Source organism: Phoxinus phoxinus, assembly GCF_949152265.1.
Source record: "Phoxinus phoxinus genome assembly, chromosome: 18".
Taxonomy (NCBI): domain Eukaryota; kingdom Metazoa; phylum Chordata; class Actinopteri; order Cypriniformes; family Leuciscidae; genus Phoxinus; species Phoxinus phoxinus.
In genome coordinates, this window is record NC_136893.1 from 16,005,863 (window position 1) to 16,029,109 (window position 23,247).

Genomic DNA, 23,247 nt, shown 5'->3' on the forward strand with positions numbered 1-23,247 from the left:
TAACTGCAGATACTTTTTATTAACTTCATAGATACATTTTAAAAACAACAGTAGCAAAGAAAAGACAATTAAGCAAAGAAATGTTTTCAACTTTATTCACTAACACACTAAGTGCTCCCATTACAGAGTAAAATCACGTTTTTTGTACTGTAATGTTTTTTTGTTTTTTTTTGGAGTTTAACAAAGTAGAAAGAATACAGAGTTTATGTTCTACAAGGTGTACACCAGAAGTTCGCCCAAAAAAAAAAATAGGGAGAAAAAAAAAAAGTTATGTGCAAGTTCCTGAACCCAACCCAACTCGCCAGAGAGGCAAAGGGATGTTCCCACTGGGCCTATGGGAGAGCAGGAGTTCAGTAAGTGGACCAACTCGCTCCAAGACCTTGGCCAAAAAGGGCATTTCAAGATACATTTAAACGTGACATCAAGCCAAGGCAGCGATTTGGGGAGAGAAAAAAAAGGAAAAAAGCAAACATAACTGATATTTTTCCTTAGTACTCCATTGTTTTGGCATTAGTCAATATTTTACTCCAGAATACAAAGCAAGATGGTGCTGCCCACAAATGTATCATGAGGACAGGAACAGAGATCAGAGTGAAAGATGATTCAGAGGGAGGGAGTGACAATTGGTGTACAGATTAATTCATTCACTGAAGCCGTGTTACAACAACCAGTTCAAATAAGTTACAGCCAAAGATTCACATGCTCCCCATATTCCAAATGATAACCAGCCTGAAAGAATTACACCCTAGAGAGCTCAACCAATAGAGAAAGAGGGGTGTTTGAGATATAATACTCATATTATTCAGTAACTGATTAAAAAAAAAGAAAAGAAAAAAGATTGGTTTCTCTTTGGGCTCTCCAAGCATACTGATGCTCCCCATCCCCAGTGGGCCGCCCCCTCTCCCTCCTCCGACATGTCCCCTTCCCTACCCCAACAGCCCTCTCAGCGGATGGTGTATCTGACGTACGGGACCTCGACATCCTCGTCTGTGTCATCATTGCAGCAGAGCTCAAAGACTAGTGCTTTAACATGCTTCCCCAGTTTCTTCTTAGACACCTTGGTCACGATCTCAGTCATCCTATGAAAAGCAAAACAGAGGCAAACATTTTTATTTTCTGAAATAATATATATGCCTCACTTCTGCCCATATGATTATAATTCAGTACATCTACAAAGATAGAGAAAAAGATAACTCACGGCAGTTCCAATCTTTCTTTAAGCTTGGCCGCGGGCATGAAGAAAGAGTAGAGCATGGAAACTCCCTGAGAGAGCATAGTGATCTCCAGTTTGTGTTCATTCTGAGGGAGGAACAGAGCACAAGTACACACGATTAAAAAGACCCTAGTTTGCCTGTTTCTACAAGGGATGGGCACGAATAATGCTAGGCGATATGGCCCAATTTCACAATGTTTTTTTCCCATGTCATTCCAAATAAATATTTAATCACAATATTCATGGCATACTTTTAATGGGGAAGGAAACGCATTCCACACGTTTGCTCGAGAATTAATGTAAACAATCAAATGGCATCTAATCAAATTCATTCATAACTATTAATTTAAAGTATTCAAATGAAAATAATTTACAACAAATAGCATTTAGTTTGTCAGTAAGTTAAAACAAACGTGTATACTTTACAGTATAAATTAAACATGGATAAAACAAATGTCTGGATTGTATGATTATCCTTGTACAATAATAAAATGTCTTGATTGTATGATATTCCTTGTACTTCTCAGAGTCATAATATAATTGTACATTTTAATATACAATAATAATATAATTCTGTCATAATTTCTTTGTTCCACCAAACGGTTATTTTTAACACTTCAAACTGTTCATCTTAAAAACGTGCCATTCATGATTCTGGATAACAAAGAAACTGGTTGATTTATCTGTCGAGTACTCAAATGCAACAAACATTACCTTGAAATAGTCCAAGAACTGCCGGAGTGTCATTTCTTCTCCATTGGACTGAATGCCCTTCACCTCAAAACGGTCCCAAAGCGTCCAATCAATCTCGTAGTACTGTGAAAGGTGAAAGTGTGAGAATACCGTAGTCATTTAAAGGGATGCCAACATCGCTGCTGTAATGGAGAACGCTGCCACGTACCTTGTGCTTGGGGGCAGCTATGGGCTCAGAGAAGGCAAAGAAAGGTAGAGCAAGGTTCATGAAGCCGTTCTTGTAGGACTCGAGCTTCGTGTGTTTCTGAACGATCTTCAGCAGCTCCAGACACACCAGACCCACTACGGCAGCTGTTGTCGTGGCGATGGCGGGAATGATTTTTCCTGCAATGAGCTTGCTCTGAAACAAGAAAACGAAAGATGAGGATCTACAATGATGGGACTTAACCGTTAACAGTTGAAAAATAATTTCAGTTGCCCTCTCACCTTGTGTCTATCTGCAGGAGGAATATCATAGTTCTCTGCTCTCAGATTAGAAGCAGCTACAATGAAGTCCATATGGAAGTTTGTGTCATCATCCTGAGGAAGAGAACATAATTAGCATTTTAACTGAAGTTAAGAACTTCTACTGGCCGGGAAATTGGGGTCGAGTTATAAGCGGCACCTTTTCAAATTCAATGGGACAGAGCTTGAACTGAGAAGTCGCTTCTGAAGCAGGCAATAGTGTCTTCAGTTCTTCAAGCCTAGAGTCATCTGAAAAGAGAGCGAGTTGCATCAATAATAGTGTCGTTTCACTATCGTTAAATTGTTTTAAATCTACGTCTACCTAAATGTTCTCAATCACCTCTTCTCTTACCGACAGATGCATTGGCACTCTGCAGTTCCTGATCAGACACGTGGATCTTGACTCCTGACTTGGGTGTGAACTCAGGCACTTTAATTTCCTGCAGCAGCTTGGTCAAAGCCGGCCGGTCAGTTGTCATTGGCAGGCCATATGAAATGGCATACAAGTTAGCCCCTGCCATAATGTAGTCCATGTGAAGATCCTGCCCATAACAACAATATCACGATTACTCATTTTCTCCATGTGAAATTTCAAAAGGAGTCAGTTTTATTTGAGTCTTCACAGTTAATACTCACATTGTTAGTGCTGAATTCTAATGCATGAGGACATCTTTTTGGACCCGACCAGAATGGCGCACCAGAGCTGGTAAGCTGGACAAAGAGAGTGGAAGATATTACAATAATGTCCAACAAAGTTGTAAATTCATGAATGTATGAATGTACCCTACTTCTTAAATGCATGTTATAGACCTTATTATAAACTAGCGTTTCTCAACAGGGAAGTTTGGAGAACATTGGGGAGCTGGAAGCGATATCTTCAAGGGGGTGGGGTGTTGAAGTGATCTCGGGCAGCGTTTGTTTAAAGAGCGTAAATGCCAAAGATTTAAGAGATAAAACTTGTAACTATTTGCAAAAGAAAATGGTCTGCAACATCATAACAGGCGCACGTCTGCACTAGCGTGTCCTCGGTCACATAGGGAACGTTCCAAGTGAGTTCAGTAGCGCAAGCGGGCAGATCGAGTGCGTTATAAATAAAACGTAGTATCCGTCTGCGAATTGGAGCACATCCAGTGTAGACAAAATCACTGATTATAAAGGTTTCTTTTATGTGCTTTTACATCATGCACAAGTCTTTTTTTATCTTGTAATGTTATAACTCACCATCCTGGTAATGTATGCTAGACTTTCCCACCGCTGTCTTATAAGTTGCAAGCTAACATTCAGATCTTCCTCTAATTAAAAACTGATGGATAGAACCAAGTCCCTGACCCACTTTTGTTTTTAAATAATCCGTTTATGTCACAATTCCGATGAAATGACTTGTCACTAATCCTGTTACATCATAAATTAAAATAGAAAAAAAAAAAAGTTACAAATATTTAAGCTTGATACACAAATCTAAGCTTGATACGAAACGCCTACACTTGTACGCATCCTAACCATTTAAAAAAACAAAAACAAAAAAAAAACTAGTTTTTATTACAAAATAATTATTTGGGAGGCGTCACACCATTTAACATTTTACCATCTGAACTGAACAATTTTGACTTTATGCCTCAAACTCCACTGACAGCTGATAAAATGAGCCTCACCTGTTCTGGGGGGAAGTTGTGCAGGAGCTGACGGATGTTGTTGTTATATTGACACTGCCAGTGGTTGCGAGCCCAAGCCACACAGTCCTCAAAGTTGCGTGGTTTGTCTGTCACCAGGCTCTTGTATACTGCCTCTAGGACCTCCAACGGCTGAGCTCCAGGGAGCTTCAGGGTGCGCTCCATAAACTTTGGGTCTCTGGGGAGGGATAACATTATTACATTTTTAAAACAACTGACAGCACCATGAGTGGCAAACTTACAGGGTTGTTCAGGGTGATGGGAACTTACGTCAGATACTGCAAGGCATTTTCAGCAGGCTGCTTGAAAAGTCCCTCAAACTCATCACGAGCCCACTAAGAGTGAGAGGATGAACAAACAGTAAAAGGTCAGTTTTGCTCAATAAAACTACTTAAGGTTCAAGACAACAGAAGTTCAACGCAATATTACTTGTTACCTGGAGGGTGTGTTCGATTGCATTAGGGAAGTTTTTGAGCGTGCAGATAGGAATGGACTTCTCTGGAGGATCCTGGCTGGAGCTGTATGACTCTGTCAGGAAGGGAATGACCACCTGCACGTTCCCTTTGGTGCCTAGAGTACCAGACTCCAGCAATGGCTTACGGTAGTACACACATCTCCGGTCCATATACATACCTGGAAAATTAAAGCATGCCGAGTTGATTTCACAAGCAGCTATTTTGACAATTACATTTTGACGTGACCTACATGACCAGCCACTTTACTTTCTAAAACTAACTTACGGGCATCTACATTGTCAAGAGCATTTGCCACTCCATCAAGGCTTTCAAAGAAGTCATCATCGTACACCTTCTCTGTGTCCGGCCCTACGCGGTTCTGATGGCCTGTGATGCGGACTGTCGGGTTCATCTGCTTCACGGCAGCAGCGGCAGTCTCGCTCTTCATCTTCTGCTCAAAGGAGGAGTAAAGTCATCAGCAACCATATGCCAGGTGCACAGTGTACGATTTAGAATAGTCCTTTACGGCTGTTGCTTGTCAGACTGTACCAACATGACCTTCACTGTAAGCCACGTCACACTGTAGGATCTCAATTGTCAATGTCAAGACTGCACGGCAGTGAAGCGTTAAAAATGGACGCAAGCAAAAAGTGTTTCACATCAAGCTGTTTGGTGACTGAGCTACATTTACATGCGGGATAAAAATGGCGGCTAGCAAACAAAAACAATCTCTAGTGTTTATTTTGATTATGGCTTTTCTTGAAAAGGCAACTGGAAAAAAATCCAAGATGTGTGTGGAGCAAGTGGTTGTTTCTTGTTTTCTCACTAATTGTGCTCCTATTGATCACACTGCAGGACTGTGCCTCTAAACTTCTGACACTGCCAGAATTTTGTTGGAGGTAAAATTTGCCCGCAATGGTCAGTAATTGGCCGCCTTCGAACATGTCCCAAACTAGCGATCAAAGACTTCATATTTTGGATTAGGATCAGAGGAATCTTTTAGGATTCCCAAAATTTGTCTCAGACAGCTCTCATCGTGGCCAAAATCATAGTGTGCACCTGGCTTATGCCATTATCAAGTTCTCTCCCCAAGACTCTCTCCTCCAGTCTAATAATGTGTCAGGTCAATCTCACCGTGACATCCCAGGGCCTGAAGAGGAACTGTCGATTGAGATTGGACTTCTCTATGGTGTCCATGTCAGTGACTATGACCTCGCCATCACCGCTGGCCAACCCCATCATGGCAAAGTTTTTCAGCAGCTCACAGCCAATGGCTCCAGCACCAACCTGAACACAGGAAATAAGTCACAAAAATAAACACTTCAGAGAGCAAAGCAGTGTTTTTGAAGCAAGGTGCAATTGTATAATTGGCATAGTGTAATTGTCTCCCATTTTGATAAACGGCCAGTTTCAGCTCCTCACCAGAAAATATCGCTGTTTGGCTAACAGCTCCTGAAGCTTGGACCCAAAGACAGCAATCTGGCTATCATACCGGCACTTCCTCTGTAGAAAACAGATGAATGAATAATTTATTCTTTGTATGAAACCCACAATCTTCAGAGGGAGCTGCAAAATTTGACTAATATCAACTTCACTAATATCAAACAAATATCAAACAGAAGACATGGAAATATCTTGCAAAATGGAGGTGATTGACGAGGCACTCACAGGTGCACACTCTTCCTCTGTAAGAACAGTTTCCTCAGCCTCAGGTAAGCACTCCAGAGCATCAAAATACAGCCACTGCATAATGGGCATAAACTTCCCTGTGCAGGCCTGAGCAGATGAAGAGAAAGAGGAAACATTTAACAGACCATGACAGATGAGGCTAATGCAACACGTTCCTAATATACATCTCATTGATCTGAAGTTCAAAGACGACAACGGGAGACTATTACCTTCATAACCTCCTGGGCAGCAAGCCCACCAATAAAGGCATTGAGGGGTGCCAGGTCTCCAGCAGCCACGCAGGACAGTTTTTTGATGAGTGCTTGGTCCAGCTGCTCCTGCTTGGCAGAGCCGGTCTGTGCAGCGTTCACCTCTTCAGCCAGGGTCACCAGTTCGTCCGAATCCGACTGCAGCAGTACAGAGAGAGAAAGATATCACTGCTGAGTCACTGAGTCTGAGGCCCACAACTCAACACATTGTATTGGTTGAGAACATTCTTGGCAGTTCTTGGTCAGAATAAGCTTGAATGTGGATTGATCCATACACAGAGTCAGAAATCAGACTACAAAAAACTAACAAAAGTCTTCACCTGACTCCAGGGCTTCGGTAGATGACTGTGCTTCTTCTCAAACGCATGCAGCGCCTGAAAGCCGACGTGCAGTTGGCCTGGACGATCAAATTTGGCAAAATCAGTCAGTATGAACTCTGGTTCAGCCAAGGAGGAGGACAGGGATTTCTGGGCAAAGAAAGAAGTGTGCATATGAAATCTAGAATATTCACTTTTACATGAGTTCCATAAGGTTAGTCCCAGCAGGGGCATCCACTTACAAAGGCAATTTTCTTGGGCATCTTCACTTGTGTGACAATACCACCTCTCACATAGTCCGAGAATGAGCTTGTGTCGCAGATGCTGAAGGTGTAAGGACCTGATGACAGAGGACACCACAGTCACATAAAACAGCTCACTGACCTTCAAATGGTGTACGGTTCACAGCAAACTTTTTAACAGTTATAAAATGTTTTGGCCTTAGACCAGATATTATTTCTGTTATACATCAGATCCTGTTCCTTCAGGACAGAGGTAGTTGACTGATGTAATCAGTCGCTTAAGTGATTGACACATGCTGTCCAATGCTGATCCAGTTACATTTTAAATTAAAGCTGCAAGCAGCATTTGTCGGTGTTCAAGCTTTTAAGGCCTTTAAGCATTTAAGACATTAAGTTTTATTTAGCAAGCATTTAACCACTGACATCATAGATGGAAAAGACTACGTTTTAGCATGATTTACCATGATATAGGCTACCACATTTTAGTGTGATTTTTCATGATTTACCATGTTCCAGTATGATTTACCATGAATCTAGCATGATTTACTATAGTTTACCATGATATACCAAGTTCTAGTATGATTTACCATGATTGACCCTGTTTTAGCATGGTTTACAACAATTGAACACATTCTATTATGATTTAATGATTCTAGCATGATTTACCATAGTTTATCATGATTTATCTTAGTTTACCTTGATTTACCATGTTACAGGATGATTTACCATGATATACCACATTCTAGAATGATTTACCAGGATTCTAGCATGATTTACCCTATTTACTATGATTTACCATGTTTCTAGAGTTATTTACCACGATTTACCACGTTGCTAGCAATTATGTGAAGCATCAGGACAAATGAAGTGATATACTCTGACAAAATATGATTGTGTTATAATAGTAATTGTTATAGAAGGGATTCTTTAGTGTCTAAATATATGAATGCAAAAGCACATGTGAAAAGACTATTAATAAGTAGAATGTCCAGCAGAGGGCAGTAGAAGACCACTTATTGGCTCACTTTCATTTTGAACTACTTGGTTTCACCAGTAATCTGCATGCTTACAAACACAAACACACACACACAATTTTCATGCTTCTTTATCATGTTATTTCACATGTTCTGACCTGTTTTTAAGAAGATCTGAGCATTCATTGAAAAGATATAGGCTTTCGGGGACACTTGGTCAAGGCTACATATTGAAGTGACCCTATTATAGCCATCCAAATGCAGGAGTTCAACTTTTTCTGATAATTATTGATGTAGAGAGTCCAGATAATTATTCTGCACTGGTTTTGAACATTGTGATATGAACATTATTTTATCATAGATGGAAAACACCATTTACAGCCAATACAGGCAATTTACCATAGGAAATATATGGTTTTTAACTGTTTTTAACTGTTATAGCGCCATCTATAGTCCGATCTCCATATAATTTTGCATGCTTGTTAATGATGTTATTTCACATATGCCCACCAATTTTCGTGAAGTTCTGAGGTTTTTTTTAGGATTTATAGGCTTATGAGTGTATTTTGACACGCCCATTTTCTAAATTACCCTGTTATAGCCATCCAAAGGCAAAAATTACACTTTTTTTCGATAATTATTGATCTAGAGAGTCCAGAGAATTGTCCTAGACTGGTCTGGTTCTGATCGGGCGAAAAACCAGGGACTAGTTCGCAAAAGTAGGTTTTTTACATATTCGTGAATATTTAATGAACGGTTTAATTGACAGCAGTGGTTCTTGAGGCAAAGTTGTTCAGCATGAGGAGATCTATCAAATGATATGCATATTGTGACGATATTTGTAACACCACGTAATTACAGAGGGCGTAAAACTCGTTAGCGCCAACTAGTGGCCGATTTCTTTCAAAATTCTTACAGACCTCTGGGGCCATGAGTTGAACATGCCCACTGAGTTTCGTTCCGATTGGCCATCGATAACCTTGTGCTAAACTTAATTGGCCGATGGCGGCCATGTTTTTTGAGATACGACAATATCCTTTTACACGTACATGGGGCCTTGGGCCAAGACACTGCATACCAAATTCCAAGTCAATAGGACAAACGGCAAGCTGTTTATATGTTTTTTCGGTTTTATAGCGCCACCATGTGGCCAATCGACGCGTTTTTTTTACCGTGACCTCAAATTGACGTCCTACACATGTGTACCAAGTTTGGTGAAGAAATCTCCTTTACTTCTCGAGTTATAGCCATTTTAGTTAAATAGACTCCTCCCACAACGTTCATTTGGCGCCCCCTAGCGACTCCGATTTAAAAATTAATTTTTTTTTCGATCATTATTCATCTTCAGAATCCAGAGAACATTTCTGCACTGGTTTGGTTCCGATCGGGTGAAAAACCAGGGACTAGTTTGCAAAAGTAGGTTTTTAACAAAATTCAAAATGGCGGAAAATTTTCCCTACCGGAAATAAAATCGGAGATATACGTTTTGTTCTTCAGGAGTCCAGCTTTCCAATGATATAAGACACTTGAGGCTGGGACATACGGTCTAGGAGATATGACCAGTTTCGCGTATTTGCTGCTATAGCGCCACCTATGGGCCAATCGGGCTCATATTTTGATAACCTCTCCTCGATTTTTGTACTACCTATTGGCAAAGTTTCAAGTCTCTAGGACTTACGGTTTGGGCTGCACAATGCGTTTTACAGGAGAATAATAATAATAATAAAAAATATAGCTGCAAGCAGCAATCACCGGGGCCAAGCGCAAGCAAGACGACAAGACATGCCAAAGTGGCTGGGAGTGTGAGACCCACTGCAGCAAGGAGCAATTAAAGACATTTGAAGATGAATTTTGGCAAAATGGTTGAAAAATCACATACAATAACTAAAAATATGATTATCACTTTCGACCAATAGGTGGCGCAGTTACGAAACTGATGTGATGTGGTCAGAGTGAAGTGACAATGACACATACAAAGTTTGGTGTCAATATGTCAAGGCATTGCAGATATAAAGCCTGAATAGTCATTTTGGCATCATGCCTCAACTTTGCCACTGCGGTATACGAAAACGGTTTTGTCTATCGACACGAAATCCATAACTTTTACTCGGCACAGTCTGGAGATGACACGATCCGATTTTGGTGAAAATCGGACGTTCGGTCTAGGAGGAGTTCGAAAAAGTAGGTTTTAAAAGAAAATAAAGATGGCGGACAGGAACTTTGATTGACTATGGCAAAATTGGTATCTATGTTTTCAGCATAACCCAAGGAATCTATTGAGATCAGTGTCATTACTATAGGCAAATTTATTCAAAAGTTATTAGCATTTTTGGAAATTTCATTATAACTTTTGACCAAAAGGTGGCGCTGTCTCATAAATTTTTGAGTACTTTTAGGGCGTTGTACTGATGACCCATACTGAGTTTCGTAACGATACGTTCATGCGTTCATAAAATACAGCATTTTAGCACATAATTCAAAATGGCCGACAGCCAAAATGGCCGATATGGGAAAATTGGATATCAGTCGACTCAGCACGATGCCCTGAATCTAACGAGACCACTTTTGTGATTTTTGGACAAACCGTTCAGAAGTTATAAGCAAACATATAAATTCTTCATATCTCCGGACCAGTAGGTGGCGCTGCGCCGAAACGCAGCATGTAGCCTCAGGTCATGCTTGTGATGACATGTACCAAATTTGGTCTGAATCCGATAAAGCGTTGTGGAGATACGGCCTTACGTCTGTTTTTGCAAGCGCTACGTAAAATTTATTTGCGCGGTATTCGAGAACGGTAATTCGAATCAACTTGAATTCCATAACTTTTTGTCGTCATGGTCTGGAGTTGATCTGGTTCAATTTTCGTGAAATTCGGAGCAACGGCCTAGGAGGAGTTCGAAAAAGTAGGTTTTTTGGAAAATTCAAAATGGCGGGAAAACTATTATGACGGAAAATGACGTCATATGGTGCATTCGAATCGTCGTGAGCTCAGGAATCAGAGGAAAAAAGAATTTTGTTTCTAGCCCTTGTGGTTCAAAAGTTATTAGCATAAACATGAGTGAAACTTTGGACAGCTGGTGGCGCTAGAGGGAATGAGTTGGAGACTCCAAATTTGCTATGGTGATAGTTCAGGCTGTCCTCTATCACTGTGCCAATTTTCATAAGTTTCCCGCAAACGGTTCTATAGGCTGCCATAGACGCCCAGTCGGAAAAAGAAAAAAAAGGAAGAAGAATAAGAACCGGAACAGATACAATAGGTGCCCGCACCTTCAGTGCTTGGCCCCTAATCAGTACAATTACAATAGGTTTTCAGCACTTCGTGCTTGAACACCTAAAAAGTAGGCCAACATAAACAGCAGTAAAACCTGTCAAACAACCAGACATCTCTAGACAACTGAGCGGTTTTAAATTTGCCAGGAGGAAGACAGATGCAAACGGTTTTGACACAGTGAGGAAGATGATAGAGCTAAAGTATCTAAACCCTGGCTGTAAAACCAGGCCTAAAAGATTTTGTGAACAAAACACTTAAAAAAAAAAAAATGACTAGAAGAGTTATGCATGTCATGGTTAAAAAGTGTGGAAGAACTGAAGAACACACAGGGCAAAGATTAAAGTCCCTGTCAAGTCAAAATTAAGTACGTGTTCTGAGTTTGTCACACCACAGAAAAATGTGTTATTAGCCACCCAGCCAAATTTGAATGATAACTAAGCAGCCAAATAAATAAAATAAGCAATCAAAATCTTGAAAAAAATTTAACCACGCCCACTCACGGGACGGGAGGATGAAGGCCGAGGCGGGAGATAGTCGGTTTGGCCAAATTCACCAGTAACAGCGGAATATCAGTGAATCCCAGTTGTCTCCGACGAATGTTTATAAAGCTATCCTGTGTAAAATTATCATTACAGAGGCAGGTGTTGGTGGTGATCCTCAGCTCTCCATCAAGGTGGCTCTTCACAAAAATAATCCACCTCTTCTTGATGTGATCGTTTTTCAGAAATGTAAATTTATTTATTTAATAGGGACACGTGTGAACAATAAACATGTACCACACTACAACATTTATAGCCAAGGCTAATTTGCAATGTCCGTCCCTAGAAGGGGCTAGAAATAAGGACACCAATCTGTTTCGTAAGTGATCACATCCAGGTAATATGCATTTCCGTGACGAAGGCATCGCTAGCAAACTAGGCTGTAGTAACTAATAGTACTGACAGTAACTCGCGATTGAGCGGCAAACTGATGCGAATGAGCTCTATTGCTAAGAGCTCAGTGGCTCCAGTGCATCAGAGCCACCGTTTTAGCCCCGCCCCAAAAAACATTCTGAACACAGAAACAGTGAAAAACTCCACAATTCAGTACTTCACAGATCACAATCTTTGTAATGTGTTTTAGCAATACATTTCTAACATTTATAATGAGTTTAGATTTTTCATTTTTACAATTTCCTTTACAGGGACTTTAAGTATGCTTTCTAGGGCTGTAATCTCCCAGTCGATTGTTTGTCGATACGTTCTGGCTCGACCAAAATTCTGATTGGTCGATTTTTTGGCGCGTTCATTTCATTAGTTTTGCCGCGTTCATTTCATCAGTTTTCCCGCGTTCGTGGTGTTTTCAGAGCATCCCTGTTTCACAGGTAACAGTCTGTCTTCAGAACACCCCCCTTGTTTTCACTTCTTTTGGATTAGCCCAACCACCGGAGAAGAGAGACAGATTGAAGAAAGTAGGCTACTAGAAGGTTTGCTGAATATTATTTATTTAATTGTGAGAGCGTTTAATTCATAGTCAGTCCTCTTCTACCATGTCAACAAAGACATCGGCAGTGTGGCAGCATTTTTTTTTATATAGAAAACGGGAAAAAATGATTGGAGCCCAATGCGCAGTGCCACTGTTTGTATTAGTTGAGCCTAGATGCTTTATTTTCAGTTATGCACTTTATTTCGTTTTTGCTCTTGATCTGGTTTGTTTAATAAATATTATATTTTTTATTAAAATGGACGTGCCTTTTGTGTTTAAGAGTAAAAGCTTTGTTAATAGTCTATTTGTGTCTCAGCTGCACTCCTGTGTTCAGCCACACTCAGAGCGAGCTGCACGGCTGAAATTATAGTGGCTGTCAGTTATTATAATACATATGATAAAAACAATTGTCTAAATTATGTTGTATATTCCTCAAAAGTTCTTGTGATGATATCACTAGTTGACAACAGTACTATTTTCGGAAATCATAGGCTATGATATTGCGCAGGTGCACGTGATGCAACGCTGTCAGAGCCGACAGACTCGTGTGTCAGACTCATTTCAGTGCAAAATAATTAGGTCAAAAACTATTTAAAATACTGCAAATAGCCTACTATTTTTTTATGTTTATTTATAATTCATTTAGGCGGACAACAAGGCTACCAAGTAGGCCTACTGCGCAGCTAATTAATTTAACGTTTTTTTTCCTAACGTCATTTTTAGTCGAAATTTTCAGGACTTCAGTCGACCAAGATTTCCTTTGGTTGATTACAGCCCTAATGCTTTCCCACTTGGTTCAATTGGCAGGTCCGAAATCAGAGTTTGATTGCTCCCCCCTCCCCCTGCTGGACTGTGTTCAGATTCTATTATTTGGGTACGAACCACGGTGCGTTTGCATCAAAGCAGCAGCTGTTTACTCTGTTGCTTGGTAACGACGCCACAGGAGAAGGCGGCAAAATTCAAAGCGTTGCTCACCTCACTTTTATATTATTGTTTTTGAACCATTGGTTTTGTTTCCAAAGCTTCAGTATGTAACAGTAACGAGCGGAAATCTGGCCTAAAATTGTTCAGTGTGAAATTGAAAGCCTTAGATCAATTGGGGCATTTAAGTAGCTTTTATATACATGCCTTAGAAAAAGACATTACTGGTGTGCATCTTGAAACAAAACACTTAGATTTTAAGATATGCAAGTGCAAGCTCCTTTTCAAACATGCATTTTAGTCTGGGACTAGGCTTAAGCCTTGTCTGTGAAACTGGGGATCAGCAATTATAAAACTCTTGGAATTCTAAAATCGGAAAGGCTTGAAGTTCAAAAGGTTGAATACCACTAAATTTTTTTTCACCATTTTGTATTCTGGAGGTTCCTGGGCTGACTGCGTCTGGGCGGGTGTTACTTGGTCTGTTACATGAAGAAAACCCCAGATAACTTACCCAGTGTCTTGATCTCTACTGGTTCACAACCATTGAGCTCTGTCATGCCCTGCACTTCTGTGAAAGTAACGTAGTCTCCACTCTCAAATCCATGCCGTGCTTCATCCAGACATGTAACCACACCAGCGCCATCCTTTTTACGCACACAAAACACAAAAAATTCAGACAGACAGATATTTAACTAATGACATTGTGAAACTTTATTAATACAATAAACAAGGTTTAATGCTACCATCACAAGGGCTCTTACCTTTGTGATCATTGAAATCATGGCGCTCAATGGCTGCTCCCCATTGGTGTCAAACACTAACATTTCCTCCCCAAAATCACAGAATAGTTGCCTATTAAAACACAGAACATGCATTAGATTATTATACAAAAAAACTCAACACAAATAAGGGGGGGGTGGGGGAAAGAGATTCTTACCCAAACAGCCCACGTGTGTCTGCCACGATCAACTTGATGCCATTATTGTGGCAGAAGTCCCCGAGGCGTGTCTGCTCATCGAGGCTGGAGTTGGTGAGCACAACAACCTGGTTTAAACACAAAAACCTTTTAGGCAACTCATTCAAATTCAGCTAAACTTTAACCAATGCAAAGTTCCATATGTATGTGGGAAAAGAAGGACTTAGTCCACGTGTTCAGCTGATGAGTGTGGTCTAGTGGAGAATAATGGTAGTACCTGAAACTGGGTCAGGTATTCGTTGGTGAGGGTGCCAGTGAAGGCAGTTACAGGCACATAGCTGTTCAGTTCTGCCAGTCGAAGCTGACTGACCTCTGCACGGTTCTTCCCAAGATCCTCCTCGCGCAGGTAAAACTAAGACAGACATGTAACAAACACTTATACTACAATTAACATATTATATTATATATATATTTTTACATCTCATGCTCACCAAGGCTGCATTTATTGGATCAAAAAATATAGTAAAACAGTAATATTGTGATATTTTATAACAACTTTAAGTAATTGTTTTATACTTTAGTATATATTTTATTCCTGTGATTGCAAAGCTGAATTTTCAGCATCATAACTCCAGTTTTCAGTCACACAATCTTTCCGAAATTCTAATATGCCAATTTGCTTCTCAAGAAACATATGTAACCATCAATGTTGAAAAGAGTTGTGCTGCTTAATATTTGTGAGATACATTTTTATCAGGATTCCTTGATTAATAGAACATGATTCAAAAGAACAACATTTATTTGAAGTAGAAATCTTTTGTAACAATTTACTATAAGTTTTGACAAGTTTAATGCATCCTTGCTGAATACAAGCATTAACTTCCTCCTTTAAAAAAAATAATACTGACCACAAACTATTAATTCAATTGTTGTTTAGATTTAGTTATTTTTAGCCGCCTTTCAATGCTTACAAGCAATGGCTGTGTTGCATTGACACATATACAGTTCTTATAAGTCATGCCCATCAACTGACCTGTGATGAAAGGTCCTTCCACTCGGCCATGCCCTGGTCGTGCAGGGTGACAGTCTTGACTCCGCCCAGAATGACATTCTTGGCAATCTCTACACCCAAACCTCGCAGTCCTGAGATCAAAACATTGGAGCTCTGCATTCGCTTCATAGCATCATGGCCCAGTACGTACCTAAGAGACACATACTAAATTTAGCCACTACTCACATGATCAAGTCAGTTAATTTGCTTAAAAAGAACGTTACAAGGATAGATCAAACTGAAATGAAGGCCAAACTCACAGCTGTCTGGAGTACAGACCCTCGTCGATCTCAGCATCATTTCCATTCTTAGCCATGCCCTGCAGAGACCGAAAACCACAGTTAACAGACTATAAATAGACAGTCAAGCACATGACTTATTAAACTGGCTGCCTTTCAACATGCAGCCGCAGTAAAGAATGAAGATTTTAACCAAAAAAACTAAATACCGATCTGAATATTTTATATAAATTCAATCAATACAAATTTAGATTATCTAGATGTTCAAGTTATATCCAAACAAGATGGCTTTAAAAAGTCTGACTTGAACCTACGTTAGCTGGTGTGTGAGACAGTTCAGTTCTGACAGAGTTAGAGGAGGAACAGTGGGATCCCGTCTTCGTCTCTGATCCTGACACGCGACGCTTCTTGGACAGCGGCGAGCTGGACATCTAAAAAATAAAGAAAACAATCTCTGAGCTTCACAAGCAAATATTATGAGCTTGAAGTGGCTAAATATTATGATTACATTACACTACAGAGAGCATTATTTTACAGGTCACTTAGTTTTGGTGGAATAACATCAGTTTCCCAAATTAAACAAACCAATTAATATCTTAGTAGAGGCTTAAAAACCTTTTCAGGCTATTAGCTCTAGGGCTTGTCAAAAGCTCTTGTGTTACTCCCACAAACAACTGGAAAGGAGTGGCGCAACTGAGCAATAATAGCAACATCCAGATGGTTTGAATACATTTAATGTGCAAGCACCTGAGGAAAAAAAATTGCCCTACTGATTGTACTTTTATTCATTAATGAACAAACATGTTTTAAGATCAGGGTATATAGCCAAGATGGAACAAAAAGAGCACAACATTGAAACTTCTAGAAGAAAACAGAGAAATGACCATCGGTGTATAAAACATGCTGAAATATGGCAGTAGGCTATATATCATGGAAGATAAATTGTTATTTCAGCACTGGACAGTTCCTTTAAGAGTATAAAAACGATTGTAGGAGCAATGCAGTGAAGTCATTGTCAATCAAAAGGGCAAAGGGAAATTCTATAAAACCAAGGCGGAGTTATTATAACAAGACTACTAATGTTTTGCAAATAAATACATTTCAATGAGCTTGTACTATGAAAAGAAAATAAGATGAATAGGAAAGCACCAAACTACATTCTTTTCACTTATGTGAGGATTTACAATAATCAAGGTTTGTCTATCCACAGCACAAGGAGAGCCTGATTTCTGCCGCAAGATTAAGCTCTTCGGCTATAAATAGCTCGCGGACAGAAGCGTTATGTTTATGGTGAATGGCTCGTGTATTTACTGGCTCACCCACTCTGCCTTAACAAAACCGCTGATTCATTAAAACAAAGCTGCAGTGAATGTCACACACAATTTCCAAAGACCGGCTCCGTGTAGCACAAACACTTATGGTATTACGGTTGCCCATCCATCCAAAATACCGCGTTTTGCGTTAAGATATCTCATTAACTGTGAAAGAAAATAAACTTTATAAGGCTAATAAGTTGCATAGAGTTCAACGGCCATTGAATCAAATCGTATATTCTAGAATGACGACAAACTTACGAGCTGCGCTCGAGCGGAAATTCCGCATTCAATCGTGCCGTTGTCAACAGAACATAACGTTACTTAAATTTTAAACGGGATAGTTCACCAAAAATGTTTTAATACTATCATCATTTACTCACCCTCATGTTGTTTTTAACCTGTATTAATTCTGTCAAACATTATAAGAGTAGTTAGGCAAAAAAAAATAACAGCACTTGTCTTATTCACTTTCATTTTTTCCATAGTACTATGAGGCTGTCATTATGCCTGACAATTTTCCCACCAGGAAGAAAGTCAGACATACAGGCTTTAGAACAACGTGACGGTAAGAACATTACTAAATTTATTTTTGAGGAACTGTCCATTTAATAAAATCAGAAGAATGCCCACAAATTCCATTATTGTACAGATGGTTAAGTAATCTTGCACACCAAAATTACGGTACGAGCAGATTGAGGTGCCCATCCTCTGATTTGGGTTGACCCAAGCAAAACCGAAACCTGTATAAATCCAAGCGTGATATAAGCAAAAAATATAATAACTACCATCTCGATTATTACGTAAAGATCAACGGTTACACCTGATTTGTACTTTACATATATTCACTTCCGCTTCGAAGAGACAGAAAAAAAAATCATCTGCAGTATGTCAAGACATCACTGTTAAATTAAACAGACACGCCAGGTGAAATACAAACAGGTCTCGTGTCGCTTATCAGATTTGATTAATTTAACCGAATGATCACTTGGCAGGCAACACGAAAGGATTTTTTAGACATCTAACATTAGCCTGCTAGCCTGCTAACGTTACATGCTTTGTAATAGTTGGTGCAGGCAGTTTACTGAGCTTGAGGCCTAACGTTAGCTCACTAGTCACAAGTTCGCATGCTAACCAGTGAATGAAAGAACTCCGCACCTGCACAAACACAACGGTCTGATTTATGCCGATCAAAAAGCGCTTAATTATACGAGCATAGGCGAGGAATTACTCGCTATAAAGCTCTATTTAAGCAGACAGCTGCTGGCACCGAGTTAGCATATAGTGTAATGGTTTGACTCTTACCAATAATCCTTCTCAGTCCACACTCAGTGTCAGCAAACCGCTCCTCGTGTGAAACTAACTTAGATGGTGCGGATTGTGGGATGATGTAGATTCGAGGAAAAAACGGACAGGAACAGCACGAACAGTGCTGGGCGAGATGCTGTGAGAAAGCCCCCTTCACTATCCTGCCGAGTCACTGTGTCGTCCAGTCTGCTGCCTGCCTGTATATCTCGTTTCTGGTTTTGTTTCAGCGAACGGAACAAAACCAAAATGGCAGCTGTGGCACAGGGGCGGAGCTGCTCGGATAAAGAGGAACAGGAAAAGGTGGGCTCGCCAAGAGTGCTGCAATCCTCGGCAGTCGCCCATTGGCTGCCCTACCTATGACTTTACGGAAAAACCCGCCCACTTCAAGTAAGTACACGGCATATGCCGGGAGTTTAGGGTTCTGTAATTGATATTCAGATGTGCACCACGTTATCCTGACAGTCAATATGCTGTGAATAAAGCACTGAGCCCATGCTGCAGAAGGATAGTCACCCAAAAATTGTAAATTTATTCCCCATTCATGTTGTTCCAAAAATTGTATGACTTCTTCTGTGATACATAAAAGAAGCTATTTTGAAAAATGACTTTTTTTTAATAAAAAGTGGTATTAACACTAAGTGGCATGACATTTTGGGCACAGAACTAAAAAGTGTGAAGTGCCGATGGATTGTGTCATGTGCCACTGACAATGTTGCGGAGCATGTCGCCGTATGTTGTGACGTGCAGGGGTTTTCAAACCTGTCCTGGAGCAGCCCCAGCACTGCACATTTTGTATGCCTCCCCTATCTGACACACCCATTCATGTTGCAGTCTCAATTAATGACCTGATGAGTTGAATCAGGTGTGTTAGATGAGGGAGACCCAAAAAAACTGTGCTCCAGAACAGTTTGAAAATCCCTGGCCTACAGTCACATGCCACTCTCTGCCATGCATTGGAGATGGTGTAACATATGCACTATTCTGCAGAGCGACATTTAAATAATATGTTGCTTTCAAACATGGGGTTTATTGTATCCCAGAGTGTATTGTTACAACAACCATCAGGATTCTCCATACTTAATATCTGCCTCATAGCCCGTTGTCTGTATTTATATTTATTATAATACAATATTTTTTACAATGTGTTTAAATACATATTCTAAATAAACAGTTGTTTTGAAAGCCCCCCCCAAAATTCTCTATTTGCCTAAGATTGACAGTTCAGCGGTCTCATTTGGAATTATAAAAGAATATAGACACTATTTAGATAGGTGGCCACAAAAGTGAAACCAGCAGGGGTTTGTGCACTGCCACCACATATTGACACTTACCAAGAAGGCATTTTATATTGTAAACCATGAGAGAAAATACCACAGGTGTCATTATAAAGTGACACCTACCACTCTGAAATGCATTATGAAAACTGACACCAACCATTCAGAAGTGTGCTGGACCTTGACACTGGCTCTTCACAGTGCAGAGTAATGTAAGTCTGTTAGATATTATATTAAACTGGATGTCTATTATAATGTGGCTACAGCCAGTCAAATACTTCAAAACATTCAGGCATCGCCAGAAAGAATGCATGTTCACACTGTTAAAAATGGTTTTATTTCTTATTACATAAATCCATGACATTATTTGCAAAATACTAAAGCCATAGATGAGAACCACTAACCAGATATCAGATGTGTCCATATTTTTTAAATCCATATCAGACTCGGATTACTTTTTGTTGCTACCGTCTAACTTACAAACAAATACACCACCTGTGGATTTTCCTCAACTGTCGTAAGTTTGGCAACGGTCTTAGCATGCTGCATCATGAAAATATAAAGGTTTACAGTAACAAATGCGTTTGCATTGTATGTTTATTTTTCTCTCCATACAATGGAAATCAATGCTAACCAAAACTATTTGGTTACTCAACATGCTCATAAGAAAGCCCAACAGTTTTTGAATGATGTGTAGTATGAGAAAATGGACAATTTTCTTTTTTGGGTGAACTATTCTTTTGAATGGGTTTTATATCCTAAAGGATTTACATGGGAGATACAAACGATACTGAATGTAAAAGCAATGTTTTGAGGAAAAATATGACAACGTATAATTTGAGTCGTAATGTGCTGCAAAATAACAAATGCATTTTCGAAGATATTTAATGCCCCTGCCCATTTAAGTGATATAGCCATGCTTCAAATGCTGTATGCAAACAGTACAATTATAACCTTGTTGTGGATGGAAAATGTTTATGCTCATAAATTTGACTTTTCAAAAAGACACCATTTTTAAAGATATTGTTGTGAATGTCTCTCAATGGCACTTTAGGCTACAGCAATATGATTTATTTACAATTAATAGCCAAAACTAAATGTGCATTTGGTGATAACATTGAATATGTATTACTAGTCATGGGAAGCAGTATAAACTAACCTCCCGTCAGGTCAGACGAGCAGCATTCTGGTAATTACAGTACATTGCAGCATGCAAGACCTTTTTGCAATAAATAATCATTATTTTTTAAATGGCTGATAGAGCTGAAACATGCTTATATGAGATGTTTTAATAGACATCAAGTACCAAAACACTAAAGCAGGTGCTGCACTTATTCACTTTATCTAATATAAACTTACAGGCTGCTTGTTGACAGCTGACACTGTTAAGTAGGTCACAAATATTTTAGCAGACATAATTGACGTAAACCGTGTGGGTAAAATATTTCACCCATGCAGATGGGGATAAAGAGTGATGTAAAATAAAGCAATAACATATGACCATACAATAATAGCCTCTAATAACGTCTACACTTATCCAAAGTTTAAATGCACCCAAAGGTAATGATGATGCTTTCATAACCTCTGAAGAACATCCCCTCATTGCCCTGCATGGATCAGTTTACCTCTCCTAAACCAACAAACCCATAGAAAATGTATTTTCAAAGCAATGACTGCTAAAATGAGGGGTTAGGCATGGGCTTTCTTGTAAATGAGAGGAATAAGCGTTGGGGGATGGGGTGATACTTGTAACAAAGGCCCAAGTGGGCCGCTTATTCTCGCATATGGTGCATAAAAGAAGCAAATGTCCCCTGTGTGAGTTACCTTTACAGCAGGTACAAATAATGTAAACAACCCCCAACGCATGGCATCATTCTGCCGCTCACGCACCTGCACTTATAGTCAAAACCTCACGCGGAGCGTGAGCCAGTTAACGTTAGCTCGCTGCAAAACACCATCTTAAGATGATAGTTTCAGATTGCAGTTATATGCGTACTAAATAGGGCAACGTGGGATTTAAAGAAGCTGCAGTTTACAGTATAGCAAATCGATGCTAACAATGCACAGGGTTACATAAACGGCTTGAGGTTTACTGGTCGGTGATCTAACCAGAAAAGCAAAGCAATGACCGGGTACCCCACATCCCTAACTTACAAGTTGGATTCAGTATTTGGTCTATTTTTCCTAATGTGAATCTAGAGATAGTTTTAAAGACTGTAATCTAAGCAGTTGTGCAGATTTATGGGCAGTCAAGATTATATCGCTATCTATCCAGGCTAGCTTTCTTGGAAACGATGCGAGGACGTTTAGCGACAACGTTAGCCTGCAAAAACGAAGCTTGTTAGCTTAGCGCAGCCTTCTTGCAGAGCATGAAGGAATTCTGAAAAATAACCTAAACCATATGACGGGAGAACTAGCCAACTTTTCCGCAAGGATGAGTTGGTTTCTTTCATCCCGGCTCGTGATGCGCGCATGGAGCGCATTGTCTCGCGCATGCCGTTAGCTGGCTGTTCCGAAAGTGGCCAGTAAAAATTTTACAGGCAAATTGTTGCGCCTGGCTAGCTGAACTACAGCGTTAAAACTTGGCTTTGTATATCTGTAACTGTGTTCTTGTGGACACGTTAGCAAGTTAGCATTAGCTAGGCACATAAGTATGCAGAACTCACCACATCCGATATTACTTGGCCTCTCCACGGTACTGAAGACAGAAATACCTCGCGGACAAAAGATAAACAACAAAAAGGTCAAATCAAACCGTTTCAGTAACTTTATCCCTAGAAGTGGCGGGAGCTCCGTGACTTTCCAGTGTGAGGGGAGGCTGGACGGTTGCCTGACCGGCTATTCCCTGTACCGTTAACAGTTCGGCAAGTATTCTTCAGTTCATGAGCGTAGAACAACCAACATGTGCAGAGTTTGAGTTGAGATTGTGCTATTATTCAAGATACAGGGAAATAACACAAACTCGTGTTCATATTAGATCCCCAGATACATGCATTGCATAGTTGGCCAAATGTCAAACGTTCCGAGTAATATTTTATAACAAACGTAATTGGGTAATAATAAAAAACTTTTATATAGTTTGTCGAAATCACAATTTCACCATTGATATCCCCCCATTGAGTTACAAAATAGACCCGCCCAAAGCTTGGGTTGCGATATGCACTATGGGAATAGTAGTTTTTATACGTTGAAATGTGCGTCAAGTTGCTTTTGTGTTGAACATGATACTTTTATTATCAACATCAAGATTTTAGGTTAAAATGATTTTAAAAAAATCGTACCATTTGTTTTTCCTTCTTCTCACTATCATTTGAAACGGCCGAGCAAAGTTTTGCAACAAATGATCATTCTTTTCAATAAATGAGCTCATAAAAGCTACTTGCATGATAATACGTGTAAAATGCAAATGTGTGCAAAATAGACAGTAGCATGTCACACCACATTGCATGTCAAACCAATTCATGTCAACTGCCCTTTTGTCATTT

At 39.8% G+C, this 23,247-nt stretch overlaps 1 protein-coding gene across 4 annotated transcripts; it reads right to left on the reverse strand.

The window, feature by feature from the left end:
* Positions 1-78: 78 nt before the first annotated feature.
* Positions 79-22,786, reverse strand: uba1 (ubiquitin-like modifier activating enzyme 1). Of its 4 annotated transcripts, none has more exons than XM_079588762.1 (26): positions 22,429-22,786; positions 16,182-16,298; positions 15,889-15,947; positions 15,611-15,779; positions 14,855-14,989; positions 14,599-14,705; positions 14,423-14,513; positions 14,173-14,305; positions 7,032-7,129; positions 6,793-6,939; positions 6,434-6,610; positions 6,204-6,311; positions 5,958-6,038; positions 5,670-5,822; positions 4,821-4,986; positions 4,517-4,713; positions 4,351-4,415; positions 4,063-4,258; positions 3,047-3,121; positions 2,763-2,952; positions 2,571-2,659; positions 2,393-2,485; positions 2,115-2,306; positions 1,928-2,029; positions 1,199-1,299; positions 79-1,079 (listed from the first exon to the last, which is right to left on the reverse strand). In XM_079588762.1, exons 2-26 carry the CDS (start codon positions 16,296-16,298, stop codon positions 944-946), a joined length of 3,177 nt encoding a protein of 1,058 aa, XP_079444888.1. In that variant the 5' UTR covers positions 22,429-22,786; the 3' UTR covers positions 79-943. The 4 variants fall into 4 exon arrangements, with proteins under 4 accessions (XP_079444888.1, XP_079444886.1, XP_079444887.1 ...); XM_079588760.1 differs by having other exon boundaries at positions 2,751-2,952; positions 22,429-22,770; XM_079588761.1 differs by lacking the exon at positions 22,429-22,786 and adding an exon at positions 18,486-18,820.
* Positions 22,787-23,247: the final 461 nt, after the last annotated feature.

Bases quoted from the DNA above. Each gene is read 5' to 3' on its own strand.
- uba1 (XM_079588760.1), bottom strand. From the start codon at position 16,298: ATGTCCAGCTCGCCGCTGTCCAAGAAGCGTCGCGTGTCAGGATCAGAG. The intron at 14,306-14,422 runs GTAAGAGCCCTT...GTGCGTAAAAAG, and splicing joins TGATTTCAATGATCACAAAG to GATGGCGCTGGTGTGGTTAC. The intron at 7,130-14,172 runs GTAAGTTATCTG...CTCTGTCATCAG, and splicing joins AGTAGAGATCAAGACACTGG to GTCCTTACACCTTCAGCATC.